The sequence below is a fragment of the Pseudophryne corroboree genome, chromosome 11, assembly GCF_028390025.1.
Source record: "Pseudophryne corroboree isolate aPseCor3 chromosome 11, aPseCor3.hap2, whole genome shotgun sequence".
In the NCBI taxonomy this organism is placed as follows: domain Eukaryota; kingdom Metazoa; phylum Chordata; class Amphibia; order Anura; family Myobatrachidae; genus Pseudophryne; species Pseudophryne corroboree.
In genome coordinates, this window is record NC_086454.1 from 325,450,135 (window position 1) to 325,467,265 (window position 17,131).

The 17,131-nt window shown below is 48.8% G+C and overlaps 1 protein-coding gene across 2 annotated transcripts in view; it reads right to left on the reverse strand.

Annotated features, from left to right (window-relative positions):
• ATP2C2 (ATPase secretory pathway Ca2+ transporting 2) overlaps positions 1-17,131 on the reverse strand; it is a 147,293-nt gene that overhangs the window by 125,033 nt on the left and 5,129 nt on the right. Inside the window, exon 1 of one of the 2 annotated variants that reach the window (XM_063945716.1) lies at positions 13,850-13,966. The exons of the other annotated variant lie outside the window; for it this stretch is intronic. Within the exon in view, the coding sequence (XP_063801786.1) occupies positions 13,850-13,951 (102 nt within the window). The 5' untranslated portion in view covers positions 13,952-13,966. Of the gene's footprint in view, positions 1-13,849; positions 13,967-17,131 lie in introns of those variants that run through there. 2 annotated transcript variants of the gene reach the window in all.

The window sequence follows — 17,131 nt, forward strand, 5'->3', positions numbered from 1 at the left end:
ATGGTTTTAGCCAAGGAGCACATTTTTTATTTACTCTACATAAGCCCCAGTGTGCGCATGAAAGTGGGTGTGGCCATTCCACAGAAGGGGTGTGGCCGTGCATCTTCACCTATCCTCCCTTCCTGTAGCCAGGGGCGTATCTACCTATTGGCCAGGATGGCACTCGCCAGGGGCGCCAGCAGAGGAGGGGCGCCACCCACGGCCAGTAGGTAGCAGCTGGATCCGTTCCTCTCCCCGCGCTGGGTAGTTCCTCACATGCTGCCAGCAATGAACACACCATGCAGCAGCGGGCGCCGGGGGCCGGCACTGCATCGCACTACAAACAAGAAACGCCACATAAACTACACCTCCCAGCAGCCCTTGCAACTAGGAGCTCCCGGCAGCAAGGGCTGCTGGGATGTGTAGTTTATGTAGTTTCTTGTTAGTAGAGAGTGGTGCAGTGCCGGACCCCGCCCGTGCTCCCAGAGCCGATGCACAGCCTGTCCGGCTACACCGTTCCCACCCACAGTCCCAGAGCGGCCCGCCCGCTGCCCGCTCCGGCCTGTAGCCGGCTGGGTGTTGGCTGCCCAGGAGAGTCCTGAGGAGAAGATCGGCCGCGGGACTCCCCAACCATCGGCGATCCCACTGCAGCACAGGTGGGGATGGGAGCTGGGCATCCTGCACGGATGGAGGGGATTCTGCACAGCACAGGGGGTAGTGGATTCCGGCAGAAACATTCTGCACATGGGAAGGATGCTGCAGGGGGGGGGGGGGGGGGGGGGGGGGGTCTGCATAGGCTGCACAGGCTAGAATTAATTTACTGAATAATAAGAATTTACTTACCGATAATTCTATTTCTCGTAGTCCGTAGTGGATGCTGGGGACTCCGTAAGGACCATGGGGAATAGCGGCTCCGCAGGAGACTGGGCACAAAAATAAAGCTTTAGAACTACCTGGTGTGCACTGGCTCCTCCCCCTATGACCCTCCTCCAAGCCTCAGTTAGGATACTGTGCCCGGACGAGCGTACACAATAAGGAAGGATTTTGAATCCCGGGTAAGACTCATACCAGCCACACCAATCACACCATATAACTTGTGATCTAAACCCAGTTAACAGCATGATAACAGAGGAGCCTCTAGAAAAGATGGCTCACTACAGCAATAACCCGATTTTTTGGTAACAATAACTATGTACCAGTATTGCAGACAATCCGCACTTGGGATGGGCGCCCAGCATCCACTACGGACTACGAGAAATAGAATTATCGGTAAGTAAATTCTTATTTTCTCTAACGTCCTAAGTGGATGCTGGGGACTCCGTAAGGACCATGGGGATTATACCAAAGCTCCCAAACGGGCGGGAGAGTGCGGATGACTCTGCAGCACCAAATGAGAGAACTCCAGGTCCTCCTCAGCCAGGGTATCAAATTTGTAGAATTTTACAAACGTATTTGCTCCTGACCAAGTAGCTGCTCGGCAAAGTTGTAAAGCCGAGACCCTTCGGGCAGCCGCCCAAGATGAGCCCACCTTCCTTGTGGAATGGGCTTTTACAGATTTTGGCTGTGGCAGGCCTGCCACAGAATGTGCAAGCTGAATTGTACCACAAATCCAACGAGCAATAGTCTGCCTAGAAGCAGGAGCACCCAGCTTGTTGGGTGCATACAGAATAAACAACGAGTCAGATTTTCTGACTCCAGCCGTCCTGGAAACCTATATTTCCAGGGCTCTGACAACGTCTAGCAACTTGGAGTCCTCCAAGTCCCTAGTAGCCGCAGGCACCACAATAGGTTGATTCAGGTGAAACGCTGAAAACCACCTTAGGGAGAAACTGAGTACAAGTCCTCAATTCCGCCCTGTCCGAATGGAAAATCAGATGAGGGCTTTTACAGGATAAAGCCGCCAATTCTGCCACGCACCTGGCCCAGGCCAGGGCCAACAGCATGACCACTTTCCATGTGAGATATTTTAACTCCACATATTTAAGTGGTTCAAACCAATGTGACTTTTGGAACCCAAAAACTACATTTAGATCCCAAGGTGCCACTGGAGGCACAAAAGGAGGCTGTATATACAGTACCCCTTTCACAAACGTCTGAACTTCAGGGACTGAAGCTAGTTCTTTTTGGAAGAAAATTGACAGGGCCGAAATTTGAACCTTAATGGACCCCCATTTCAGGCCCATAGACATTCCTGTTTGCAGGAAATGTAGGAATCGACCTAGTTGAAAATTCCTCCGTCGGGGCCTTACTGGCCTCGCACCACGCAACATATTTTCGCCAAATGCGGTGATAATGTTTTGCGGTTATATCTTTCCTGGCTTTGATCAGGATAGGAATGACTTCATTCGGAATGCCTTTCTCCTTCAGGATCCGGCGTTCAACCGCCATGCCGTCAAATGCAGCCGCGGTAAGTCTTGGAACAGACAGGGTCCTTGCTGGAGCAGGTCCCTTCTTAGAGGTAGAGGCCACGGATCCTCCGTGAGCATCTCTTGAAGTTCCGGTTACCAAGTCCTTCTTGGCCAATCCGGAGCCACGAATATAGTGCTTACTCCTCTCCATCTTATAATTCTCAGTACCTTGGGTATGAGAGGCAGAGGAGGGAACACATACACTGACTGGTACACCCACTGTGTTACCAGAGCGTCTACAGCTATTGCCTGAGGGTCCCTTGACCTGGCGCAATACTTGTCGAGTTTTATAAACATGTGGAAGACTTCTGGGTGAAGTCCCCACTCTCCCGGGTGGAGGTTGTGTCTGCTGAGGAAGTCTGCTTCCCAGTTGTCCACTCCCGGAATGAATACTGCTGACAGTGCTATCACATGATTTTCCGCCCAGCGAAGAATCCTTGCAGCTTCTGCCATTGCCCTCCTGCTTCTTGTGTCACCCTGTCTGTTTACGTGGGTGACTGCCGTGATGTTGTCCGAATGGATCAACTCCGGGTGACCTTGAAGCAGAGGTCTTGCTGAGCTTAGAGCATTGTAAATGGCCATTAGCTTCAGGATATTTATGTGAAGTGATGTCTCCAGGCTTGACCATAAGCTCTGGAAATTCCTTCCCTGTGTGACTGCTCCCCAGCCTCGCAGGCTGGCATCCGTGGTCACCAGGACCCAGTCCTGAATGTGCGGCCCTCTAGAAGATGAGCACTCTGCAACCACCACAGGAGAGACACCCTTGTTCTTGGTGACAGGGTTATCCGCTGATGCATCTGAAGATGCGACCCGGACCATTTGTCCAGCAGGTCCCACTGGAAAGTTCTTGCGTGGAATCTGCCGAATGGGATTGCTTCGTAGGAAGCCACCATTTTTCCCAGAACCATTTCATTGATGTACTGAGACTTGGCTCGGTTATAGGAGGTTCCCGACTAGCTCGGATAACTCCCTGACTTTCTCCTCCGGGAGAAACACCTTTTTCTGGACTGTGTCCAGGATCATCCCTAAGAACAGAAGACGAGTCGTCGGAATCAGCTGCGATTTTGGAATATTGAGAATCCAATCGTGCTGCCGCAACACTACCTGAGATAGTGCTACACCAACCTCCAACTGTTCCCTGGATCTTACCCTTATCAGGGAATCGTCCAAGTAAGGGATGACTAAAATTCCCTTCCTTCGAAGGAGTATCATCATTTCGGCCATTACCTTGGTAAAGACCCGGGGTGCCGTGGACCATCCATACGGCAGCGTCTGAAACTGATAGTGACAGTTCTGTACCATAAACCTGAGGTACCCTTGGTGAGAAGGGTAAATTGGGACATGAAGGTAAGCATCCTTGATGTCCCGAGACATCATGTAGTCCCCTTCTTCCAGGTTCGCAATCACTGCTCTGAGTGACTCAATCTTGAATTTGAACCTCCGTATGTAAGTGTTCAAGATTTTAGATTTAGAATCGGTCTCACCGAGCCGTCCGGCTTCGGTACCACAACAGTGTGGAATAATACCCCGTTCCCTGTTGCAGGAGGGGTACCTTGATTATCACCTGCTGGGAATACAGCTTGTGAATGGCTTCCAAAACGGCCTCCCTGTCAGAAGGAGACATCGTTAAAGCCGACTTTAGGAAACGGCGAGGGGGAGACGTCTCGAATTCCAATTTGTACCCCTGAGATATCACCTGAAGGATCCAGGGGTCTACTTGCGAGTGAGCCCACTGCGCGCTGAAATTCATTGAGACGGGCCCCCACCGTGCCTGATTCTGCTTGTAAAGCCCCAGCGTCATACTGAGGGCTTGGCAGAGGCGGGAGAGGGTTTCTGTTCCTGGGAACTGGCTGATTTCTGCAGCCTTTTTCCTCTCCCTCTGTCACGGGGCAGAAATGAGGAACCTTTTGCCCGCTTGCCCACGAAAAGATTGCGCCTGATAATACGGCGTCTTCTTATGTTGAGAGGCGACCTGGGGTACAAACGTGGATTTCCCAGCTGTTGCCGTGGCCACCAGGTCTGAAAGACCGACCCCAAATAACTCCTCCCCTTAATAAGGCAATACTTCCAAATGCCGTTTGGAATCCGCATCACCTGACCACTGTCGTGTCCATAACCCTCTACTGGCAGAAATGGACAACGCACTTAGACTTGATGCCAGTCGGCAAATATTCCGCTGTGCATCACGCATATATAGAAATGCATCTTTTAAATGCTCTATAGGCAATAATATACTGTCCCTATCTAGGGTATCAATATTTTTAGTCAGGGAATCCGACCACGCCAACCCAGCACTGCACATCCAGGCTGAGGCGATTGCTGGTCGCAGTATAACACCAGTATGTGTGTAAATACATTTTAGGATACCCTCCTGCTTTCTATCAGCAGGATCCTTAAGGGCGGCCATCTCAGGAGAGGGTAGAGCCCTTGTTCTTACAAGCGTGTGAGCGCTTTATCCACCCTAGGGGGTGTTTCCCAACGCACCCTAACCTCTGGCGGGAAAGGATATAATGCCAATAACATTTTAGAAATTATCAGTTGTTATCGGGGGACACCCACGCATCATCACACACCTCATTTAATTTCTCAGATTCAGGAAAACTACAGGTAGTTTTTCCTCACCGAACATAATACCCCTTTTTGGTGGTACTCGTATTATCAGAAATGTGTAAAACATTTTTTATTGCCTCAATCATGTAACGTGTGGCCCTACTGGAAGTCACATTTGTCTCTTCACCGTCGACACTGGAGTCAGTATCCGTGTCGGCGTCTATATCTGCCATCTGAGGTAACGGGCGCTTTAGAGCCCCTGACGGCCTATGAGACATCTGGACAGGCACAAGCTGAGTAGCTGGCTGTCTCATGTCAACCACTGTCTTTTATACAGAGCTGACACTGTTACGTAATGCCTTCCAACAGTTCATCCACTCAGGTGTCGACCCCCTAGGGGGTGACATCACTATTACAGGCAATCTGCTCCGTCTCCACATAATTTTTCTCCTCATACATGTCGACACAAACGTACCGACACACAGCACACACACAGGGAATGCTCTGATAGAGGACAGGACCCCACTAGCCCTTTGGGGAGACAGAGGGAGAGTTTGCCAGCACACACCAGAGCGCTATATATATACAGGGATAACCTTATATAAGTGTTTTTCCCCTTATAGCTGCTGTATTTTTAATACTGCGCGTAATTAGTGCCCCCCTCTCTTTTTTAACCCTTTCTGTAGTGTAGTGACTGCAGGGGAGAGCCAGGGAGCTTCCCTCCAACGGAGCTGTGAGGGAAAATGGCGCCAGTGTACTGAGGAGATAAGGCCGCCGAGAAGGGGGCGGAGCCTATCTCCTGTTTTTCTGTGTATTCTGGCAGGGGTTAAATTCATCCATATAGCCCAGGAGCTATATGTGATGCATTTTTTTGCCATCCAAGGTGTTTTTATTGCGTCTCAGGGCGCCCCCCCCCAGCGCCCTGCACCCTCAGTGACCGGAGTGTGAAGTGTGCTGAGAGCAATGGCGCACAGCTGCAGTGCTGTGCGCTACCTTGTTGAAGACAGGACGTCTTCTGCCGCCGATTTTCCGGACCTCTTCTGTCTTCTGGCTCTGTAAGGGGGCCGGCGGCGCGGCTCTGGGACCTATCCATGGCTGGGCCTGTGATCGGTCCCTCTGGAGCTAATGTCCAGTAGCCTAAGAAGCCCAATCCACTCTGCACGCAGGTGAGTTCGCTTCTTCTCCCCTTAGTCCCTCAATGCAGTGAGCCTGTTGCCAGCAGGTCTCACTGAACATAAAAAACCTAAAACTAAACTTTTCACTAAGCAGCTCAGGAGAGCCACCTAGCTTGCACCCTTCTCGTTCGGGCACAAAAATCTAACTGAGGCTTGGAGGAGGGTCATAGGGGGAGGAGCCAGTGCACACCAGGTAGTTCTAAAGCTTTATTTTTGTGCCCAGTCTCCTGCGGAGCCGCTATTCCCCATGGTCCTGACGGAGTCCCCAGCATCCACTTAGGACGTTAGAGAAATAAGGATCTGTGTCTAATCTGAACAGTAGGACCATCACTCCTGAGCTGCTAGAAGATAAGATATTGTTATGCACTAGAAGCTACAAATTCCTCCCTTCCCGTAACCCGGGCCTCCTAGTAATTATCCTGATCGCAATAACAGGACATCCCCAGCCTGTAATCCATACATAAATACAGATTATAAAGAAAATACATATTCATGTTTAATCGCATCTTGGCTGAGTAAACTGCTTGACCACACCATGGGGGTCATTCCGAGTTGATCGCTAGCTGCCGTTGTTCGCAGCGCAGCGATCAGGCTAGAAAGCGGCACTTCTGCGCATGCGTATGGGACGCAATGCGCACGCACGACGTACTTTCACAACAACCGATGCAGTTTCACACAAGGTCTCGCAACGCTTTTCAGTCGCACTGCTGGCCGCAGAGTGATTGACAGGAAGTGGGTGTTTCTGGGAGGTAACTGACCGTTTTCAGGGAGTGTGCTGAAAAACGCAGGCGTGTCAGATACAAACGCAGGCGTGCCAGGGGAAACGCAGGCGTGGCTGGCCGAACACAGGGCGTGTTCGTGACGTCAAAACAGGAACTAAATAGTCTGAAGTGATCGCTAGCTAGAAGTAGGTCTGGAGCTACTCAGAAACTGCACAATCTTTTTTTGTAGCCGCTCTGCGATCCTTTCGTTCGCACTTCTGCTAAACTAAGATACACTCCCAGAGGGCGGCGGCTTAGCGTTTGCACGGCTGCTAAAAGCAGCTAGCGAGCGATCAACTCGGAATGAGGGCCCATCTCTTGGGTGTAATGTACTTTTGACCAGAACTGTTTTGTGGATAATGTGAGGTTTAGCCAGATATACGATCTACAGAATGCATGGTTTGAGAGCTATGATATGCATATACAATGTATTTCTCATTAAACAACCGATAGACGCAGCTCAGGAGACAGTATTGAAACCAAAGGATAATACACTGCAGTCTCTGCATTCTTGTTAGTGCCTTAATTATTATTATTACCCTTTATTTATATTTGGCGCCACAAGGGTTCCGCAGCGCCCAATTACAGAGTACATGAATAATCAAACAGGAAAACAGCAACTTACAGTTGATGACAGTATAGGACAAGTACAGGGTAAATAAACATAGCTACATCAGCAGATGACACTGGAATAAGTATCAGGTGGCAGAAGACTGCTGGAGTTGATGCAGTTGAAGATTATTAAAGTAAGAAAGGATAAGTACATGAGGGAAGAGGGCCCTGCTCGTGAGAGCTTACATTCTAAATACAACACTTTTTGATTACACAAGACCGGGAGTGCCGCTGTTTCTTTTCTTCTATTTACCTTACATGGCGGGTGGGGGGGGGTTATGCACTCCTTTACTTTGCCAGGGGCGCTCGGACCCCTAGAGACACCCCTGCCTGTAGCATTTCACATGTAGGGAACTGGGCACCAGCGTTAGCCTTCCGACCATTGGCACAGCAGTACAGACCCCACACAGACAGTGCCAGTTGGGAGGTAGCCACCCTTGTAGCCCCAATATTCTAAAATGGGTCGTCTCTGAGGTACATATTCTGAAGGAACAGTGGAGTCTTAACAGCTCCGCCCACTCAGGAGTCATCATGGCAGCTTCCAACCACCAAAGGCTGAGACTGTAAAATGGAGTCTGCTATAAATACTCAGTGACCACTTTCACCTGCAGGAAAACAAGCGGCCTCTGTAGCTTGTAACTTTTACCGTTTAGTTTCACTTTAATCTTTTATTATTCGAGGAATAAAGACAAATTCCACTACATGTTGAGCATCTGCTAATCAATCATCAATGTGCCCAAATGTCTTACAATTAAGAAAAATAAAAATGCAGTCAGAATGTCCCCAGGGGCCCCACTAAGAGCCCGATCGCTACAGACTCCTCGTCGGATAAAATCCCATTGAAATCGGACTCAGTTTATACACAGGTGAATGGGACACAGGAACAATGAGAGTCAAGTGGTCCCAGTTCTGCAGAAATGAGCGGATCAACGAGCGCATTCACCTACGTGTAACTAGGGGTAATTTAATACACTGCAGAGGGGTAATCAGCCTGGCAGCAAGACTGCGCTACAGCGGGGGGGGGGGGGGGGGGGATGACGACTCTAGATAACCATCCTTAATCGCGCTGCTGACTAATGATTCTAATTACCAGCAAAATACATTTTACTCCATTAGAGTACATTTCAGAGTTTTCTCATCAGGCTCCTTCTTCCTAATATTTACGTAGTTGTGAGAATTTGCAGGTGTCACGGTTACCGCTGTCCAAAAGGAGGTTAATGGCCTATTTATCAATAGGTCCCTTACTCTAGAATTTTTTTTTTTTCCATCACGTTTTATCACAATGAAAACAAATCTCAGGAGCAGCGAGGGTTAACTTACTACTTTGCCGATAAGACGGCTTCCAGCATATACAATGGAACTAAAAGTCCAGATTCACGCTTTCAGCTCCACTCGTAGGAATACAATAGGTACAGCTAAATAAACAATGATTCAGTTCTCTTCAAAGGCCGCAAAATGAACTGCTCGGAGCCCACCTGTGTATAATTGAAGTGTTTGAATTTGTTTAAAATCAAATACGCCTGTCTGTGTGAGGGCCAGGGCCGGCTCCAGGCATGTTCGACTGGAGCGGCCGCGCGGGGCGCCACTCTTATAGGGCGCCGCACGCTGCGGCCGCCATATTCCTGCCTGGAGTCAGCCTTCAAGTTCAAACTGTGTGTGTGTGCGCAGCGCGCTGTGCGGCGCCGGCGTCTGACGTTAGACGCCGGCGCCGCGCAGCGCAGACGGAATCGTTCATCCGTCCAGCCGCCCGCCCGCCTGCGCCCACAGCAGTACTCCCCCTCCCGGCTCCCAGCACCGCAGTCTGCAGTGACAATGCCATGTAAGTTAAAATCTGCACTGTGGGGGCATTATATATCTGGCACGTACTGTGGGGGCATAGCTGCACTGTGGGGGCATTATGTTTCTTGCACTGTGGGGGCATATCTGCACTGTGGGGGCATTATGTATCTGGCACTGTGGGGGCATATCTGCACTGTGAGGGCATTATGTATCTGGCACTGTGGGGGCATATCTGCACTGTGGGGGCATTATATATCTGGCACTGTGGGGGCATATCTGCACTGTGGGGGCATTATATATCTGGCACTGTGGGGGCATATCTGCACTGTGGGGGCATTATGTATCTGGCACTGTGGGGGCATATCTGCACTGTGGGAGCATTATATATCTGGCACTGTGGGGGCATATCTGCACTGTGGGGGCATTATATATCTGGCACTGTGGGGGCATATCTGCACTGTGGGGGCATTATGTATCTGGCACTGTGGGGGCATATCTGCACTGTGGGGGCATTATGTATCTGGCACTGTGGGGGCATATCTGCACTGTGGGGGCATTATATATCTGGCACTGTGGGGGCATATCTGCACTGTGGGGGCATTATGTATCTGGCACTGTGGGGGCATATCTGCACTGTGGGGGTATTATGTATCTGGCACTGTGGGGGCATTATGTATCTGGCACTGTGGGGGCATATCTGCACTGTGGGGGCATTATGTTTCTTGCACTGTGGGGGCATATCTGCACTGTGGGGGCATTATGTATCTGGCACTGTGGGGGCATATCTGCACTGTGGGGGCATTATGTATCTGGCACTGTGGGGGCATTATATATCTGGCACTGTGGGGGCATATCTGCACTGTGGGGGCATTATGTATCTGGCACTGTGGGGGCATATCTGCACTGTGGGGGCATATCTGGCACTGTGCGGGCATTTTTATATATGGCACAGTGGGGACATATCTGGCACTGTGTGGGCATTTTTATATCTGGCACTGTGTGGGCACTTATGTATCTGGCACTGCGGGGGCATTATGTATCTGGCACTGTGGGGGCATATCTGCACTGTGGGGGCATTATGTATCTGGCACTGTGGGGGCATTATATATCTGGCACTGTGGGGGCATATCTGCACTGTGGGGGCATTATGTTTCTTGCACTGTGGGGGCATATCTGCACTGTGGGGGCATTATGTATCTGGCACTGTGGGGGCATATCTGCACTGTGGGGGCATTATGTATCTGGCCCTGTGGGGGCATATCTGGCACTGTGCGGGCATTTTTATATATGGCACAGTGGGGACATATCTGGCACTGTGTGGGCATTTTTATATCTGGCACTGTGTGGGCACTTATGTATCTGGCACTGCGGGGGCATCATGTATCTGGCACTGTGGGGGGCATATCTGCACTGTGGAGGCACTTATGTATCTGGCACTTTGGGGGCATTTATGTATCTGAACTGTGGGTGCATATCTGGCACTGTGTGGCCATTTATGTAGCTGGCACTGCTGGGGGGCATGTCACGTGTAGCTGGCACTGCTGGGGGGGGCATGTCGCTGGTAGCTGGCACTGCTATGGGGGATGTCGCGTGTAGCTGGCACTGCTGTGGGGGATGTCGCGTGTAGCTGGCACTGCTGTGGGGCATGTCGCGTGTAGCTGGCACTGCTGTGGGGCATGTCGCGTGTAGCTGGCACTGCTGGGGGGCATGTCATGTAGTGTTCCCGCTAGGCGTCTGTGGCTAGGCAATGTGTCTCAGTGCTGTGCCTGGCGCAAAGTGTATAGGAGGTTCTACCTGGTGCAGTGTGTATTAGCTGCACTACTGTGTGGTGTAATGCAAATTGCCACTTTTATGTGGCCACGTACCTTCCCCACGAAGTAACTCCCCTTAATTTTTGCTGCGCGCCTTCGGCGCGCACTGTCCATGCTTTCACATATAGGTGTGGGAACAACAAGCAGTATGTACATAATTTTGCCCTCCTAACTTAAAAATGTGCCCTCCCTGTGATCAGCACCATGCCCTAAAAAGTGAACACTATCCTGTGTAGCTGGCACTGCTGGGGGGCATGTCATGTGTAGCTGGCACTGCTGCGGGGCAAGTCATGTGTAGCTGGCACTGCTGCGGGGCATGTCATGTGTAGCTGGCACTGCTGGGATGCATGTCATGTCTATCTGGCACTGCACATTATGTGTATCTGGCACTATACTGGAGACATTGTGTGTAAGGAACACTACTGTGGCTATGTGTAAGGATGCTAATTGTGTGAAAATATTTTTACAGTTTGATGATATGAAGTTATGAGTCCACGCCCACTTTTCCAGAGGCCACACCCACTTTTCCGGGAGCGCGCGCGCCAAAGGCGCTTTTACATTTCCTCGCTCAGGGTGCTAGTAGGCCTGGAGCCGGCCCTGGTGAGGGCCCTCCGTTACTTAGTCCGTATCCAAGAAAAAGCTTCATCATGAAGATCAATGACCACTCAAAGCAACCCAGAGACAAAGTTGTAGGGAAGCACCAATAAGGAGTGATAATTGAAGAACTCCAAGACTTTCTCTGTAGCAGTGTCATGTCTATCAGATATAAATAAGGATGAGAATCGGGGTAAGACAAATACATAGTCATACCCCTTTCACATCGCCAATGCCGGATCCCACCCGGGAATTGGAAACGGGTCCTTCCCGGGTGGGATCCGGCATTGGACGCTACTGCTGGCTTCCCCGACCCGGCAATATGCCGGGCAGGATGCCATAGCGGCGGGGGCGGAGCCGGCAGCCGAGCTGGGAGATGAGATCATCTCCGCGCCACCTCTCCCTGTTGTAGCGAACGGGTCCCAGGTCGCATCGACCCAGGAGCCCGTTTACGCTGCCATTGACCCAGTATTCAACTCAGGAATAACACTGCTTTATTCCTGGGTTGAATTACCGGGTCAGGCGACCCGGGATTTTGACTTTGGTGCTTTCACACCGCACGTCGACCCGGCAATATGCAATGTGAGCCAGAAAAGTCCATTTAAAATGACATCACCGTGTTTAACATGGGTGACCCGGGTTCAGTGTGAAAAGCACCAACCCGGGTCGAAACTGCAATGAGAAGGGGATCTGAGCCTGTTCGAACCCAGGTTTGCGATCTGAAAGCGGTATAAATGGCATTGTGGGTAGAGCCAACATTGCAAGTTATCAAGAGGGCAGTGGGCCTAATTCAGACCTGATCGCTAGCAGGCGATTTTTGCACTACTGCGATCAGATAGTCGCCGCCTACAGGGGGAGTGTATTTTAGCTGTGCAAGTGTGCGAACGCATGTGTAGCAGAGCTGTACAAACAGATTTTGTGCAGTGTCTGCACAGCCCAGGACTTACTCAGCCGCTAAGATCACATCAGCCTGTCCGGGACCGGAATTGACGTCAGGAAGCCTCCCTGCAAACGCTTGGACACGCCTGCGTTTTTTTTTTAAGGCAAATAAGTGGAATGTTATGCAATGGCCAAGTCAATCACCTGACCTGAATCCGATTGAGCATGCATTTCACTTGATGAAGACAAAACTGAAAGGAATAAGCAGGAACTGAAGACATTTGCAGTAGAGGCCTGGCAGAGCATCACCAGGGATGAAACCCAGCGTCTGGTGATGTCTATGCGTTCCAGACTTCAGGCTGTAACTGACTGCAAAGGATTTGCAACAAAAGTATTAAACAGTGAAAGTTTGATTTAGGATTGTTTAGTTTGTCCCATTACTTTTGGTCCCTTAAAAAGTAAGAGGCACATATAGAAACCATTGTAATTCCTACACCGTTCACCTGATTTGGATGTAAATACCCTCAAATTAAAGCGGAAAGTCTGCAATAAAGCACATCTTGTTTGTTTCATTTCAAATCCATTGTGGTGGTGTATAGAGCCCAAAATATGAGAATTGTGTCGATGTCCCAATATTTATGGACCTGACTGTACCAGCACTCAGTTTTACAGATTAAAAAAAAAAAAAAAAAACATTTTTTTTTTTCCAACTGTAAAATTTTTCATTACCTGGGAAAAGTGAGTGTCAATACTAATATACTATGTTTTGACCTTGCACCACCATTTGTTTTGTTGGTTATATTATTCACTGAGTGCATTGTGGCTGTCGGGATCCCGACAGTCGGTAAACTAAACGCATCCCATACATACATACATACATACATACACACATACAGTACATACATAGATATATATTTCCAGTTGTAAGAGAAAGTAGCTGTGAATAAACAAAGAGCTTGCCCGGCTTCCGCATCAGCCAACATTGAGGAAGGGTTATAACTCAGGTAGTAGCCAAGTTCCGGAACATCTACATAGATTCATCATACTGTATTTATAGGAGATTATCACATGAAGAACTGATTGCTTTGACCAGGTAAGTGACAGCACAGAAGATCTATCACACGATGACTGGAAATGACTGGATATATTCATTCAGCTATAAATGGAATTCATTTAAAGGACAGAGGAATACAATGCTACTATACACCCACTTTCCCGTGATCCAAAAAGGTGCTCCAGAAACTGGGGTCTCTGCCACCCAGACCACTGTACCCCACATTTACAGACCATGGACAGCTCACCTGCTGGGGTAACCCCAATAGGGGATGAGACGCAGGAGATAATGCAAGACACACAGAATGAGCGACCCAATCCCGGAATTTCATACATACAGCTCTCTTCATCCTGGAGACGCAGAGAAGATCAGGATATAAAGATCCCGCTGGGTCCTGTAATGCTAGAGAGCTCTGTAACCCAGCATCAGCACGGTAACAAAGCAGCAGGGAGCCCTACACTGTTCCTGCCTGTAATTCCACGCGGTAAAGGGCTTATTATCCTCACTTCCCGGCTCATAGAAAGGCATAGTATGATTCTGTAATGGATTTAACCCACTACTCGCCAAATGGCTTCATTTCTTTCTTTTTTTGTGTATTCATCCATGCAATCATTAGTCAACACCAGCCAATAACAACGTGAGAATAGGGAGCTGCCATCTTGTTATCCTCAAATCATCACCTGACACAGTTGGACTATGCATATGGGCAACATTATTGGCACCCCTGAATTTTAAGTACATCATGTACACTATGTCCTGGAAGGGATGTAGTGAAACAGCTTTCGGCTATACACACGGAAGGGAAGGGACGGGAAGGGAAGGGAAGATTAGACTTCGGTGTGAGAAATTGTCAGTGCTCACATGACTTGAATTAACCAATGAATAACAGCTTGATTACAAAGGCCATTTTTTATTCCCTGCTCCTTTGTGACAACGGTGAAGATTAGAGCTGCCAGGGAACATTGGAAGTATATTGCCATCTCCAAAGACCTTGGCATCCTTGTTTCACCAGCGCGCAATGTAAGACGTCTGCTACTCATGGAACTGTGAAGAACCTCCCTGGACACGGGGGAGAGGGGAAGCTCCACGACAGAAGGCTGTGAAGGTTGGTACAAACTGGGAAAAACACCACGTACAACATCCAAAGAGCAGAAAGTTTTCCTGGAACAAGTTGGAATGATGGTTTCAACCTGTACCATATACCGCACACTAAACCAAGAAGGGCTTTATGGGTGATGGCCAAGGAGGACCCCACTGCTGAAAAAAAGGGCATACAAATTAAGGACTGGATTACTGTTTGGGGACAATTCAATTGCTTTGGGCGTCTATTTTTCCAGTCTAAATGGAAAAGTTTAGACGCCCAAACAAGTGTCAAGAATCAGTTGTATTTGAGTGGCCATGTTGTGCCCAAACAGACGGGGTTTAGCCACGTAAAACACCTAAACCCATCTAAAGTCCTGATTTAGGTGTCAGACGGGATCCCATTTGGATGCCAAAAGTGCCAGCAGCGCACATTTCCTCTCGCACCTCGGAGGCTGCAAGAAGACATGTCACCCCAGCGGCTAATGGGTGTCTAAATGGAGCAACAATTTAATTTCTTCGTTTTGTGCCCCTACTGGTAGCCACAGGTTCAAACTACTGAATTGACCCCTGTGTTTTCAAAACGTAATAAAAATATATTGCAAAAAAAAAAAAAAAAAACAACTAAAATGATCCTTGCCAAAATGAACCTAGACAAACCACAATCCTACTGGGCAAATGTTCTGTGGACAAACAAAGCCAAAATAGACCTCTGTGGTGATGCAGATCAGCTTTTTGTTTACAGGTGACAAAATGAAGCTTTTCCGGAGAACCTACTGGTGCTGGAGACCTTCCAAGTACTAAAGGGAACCGGCCCTGAACCCCAATCACTAGTTTCACACCTCTGATTTACAGTACACACCAGCTGTATATTATATGGTGAGTTCTTGCAACAGGACAGACATAATAACACAATCCATATTCATGAATCAGCGAGTGTCACTTCATCTGCAACATTCTGTTAATTAGAAGATGAATAGCCATCTGTACTGCGCTTTGTTCCGCTTCTATAGGGAGAATGCGAGAATTCTATTCAATTCTTCCCCCATAAATGTGACTGACCACAAATGTTATGTGAAATCTGATTCATGTTACAGCTAACTGTTTCCAAGGTGAAAACCGGTCTTGCAGAGTTTCCTATACACAAACACACACACAATGACAGGAGTTAAGATGTTCTTCCCCATATGTATAGATGTAGCCCTTGTCATCCCCAAGTCAATATGACAACCCATGTAATTAACCCTGAAACCATTTAATAAGCTCTATTACCAGCAGAATTGCAGTATGGATACAGTATAAATATAACATAATTCAATTTTGGGATAATATAATGTGGATCAAGTTAAAAATAAGTTCCTTTTGGGATAACTCTTGCTCCATCTGTAACCTTGTTTCTACCAGCTGCTGTAGAGATACTTCATGTATAAAATACAGTATGCCCTCCTCGGTGATTAGGTGCAGGCATTCAATAATGACTCCACGGAAAACCAGCGTCCAGCAATAACCCCCAGTTGTTACCAGTCTATTAGAACAATATTCCAGAATAACTCGAGTCTAGTTATAATACTGACATACCATTATAACCAATGGCCAATTAGACCACCCCAATATTACCAGTTATATTATTGTTCAGTTATAACAGTCTAGTACATAATGATGATATTCTAGTATAAGTGGTATAGTAATGGAATTTCAGTATAACCTGTGTCCAGTAATGACATCCCAATATAACCAGTGTCCAGCAACAACCCCCCGGTATAACCAGTTATGACACAACGGTATAACCATTACCCCGTCATAACACCCCAGTATAACCAGTGCCCAGTAATGACAACCTTGTATGAGCAGGGTCCAGTAATGACAACCTTGTATGAGCAGGGTCCAGTAATGACAGACAAGTCATCAGTAATGAGGTTCCAGTATAACCCTAATGACATCCCAGCATGACCAGTGCTGTGTAATGACCAAACCAGTACTAATGACACCCCCCCCACCAGTGTAACCAGCAGTAATGACACCCCCCCAGTATGACCAGCAGTAATGACCCCCCCACCCCCAGTATAACCAGGGGTAATGCCCCCACCCCCTAGTATAACCAGGGGGAAAGCCCCCCACCACCCTGTATAACCAGCGGTAATGACACCACCACCCCAGTATGACCAGCGGTAATGACCCACCCCCAGTGTAACCAGTGGTAATGACACCCCCAGTATAACCAGGGGCAATTCCACCCAGTATAACCAACGGTAATGCCCCCCCCCCAGTATGACCAGCGGTAATGACCCCCCCAGTATAACCAGGGGCAATCCCACCCAGTATAACCAGCGGTATAATGCCCCCCCCCCCCCAGTATGACCAGCGGCAATGACACCCCCACCCAGTATAACCAGCGGTAATGGTAACCCCCCCCCCCCCAGTATGACCAGCAGTAATGACCCCCCTTGTA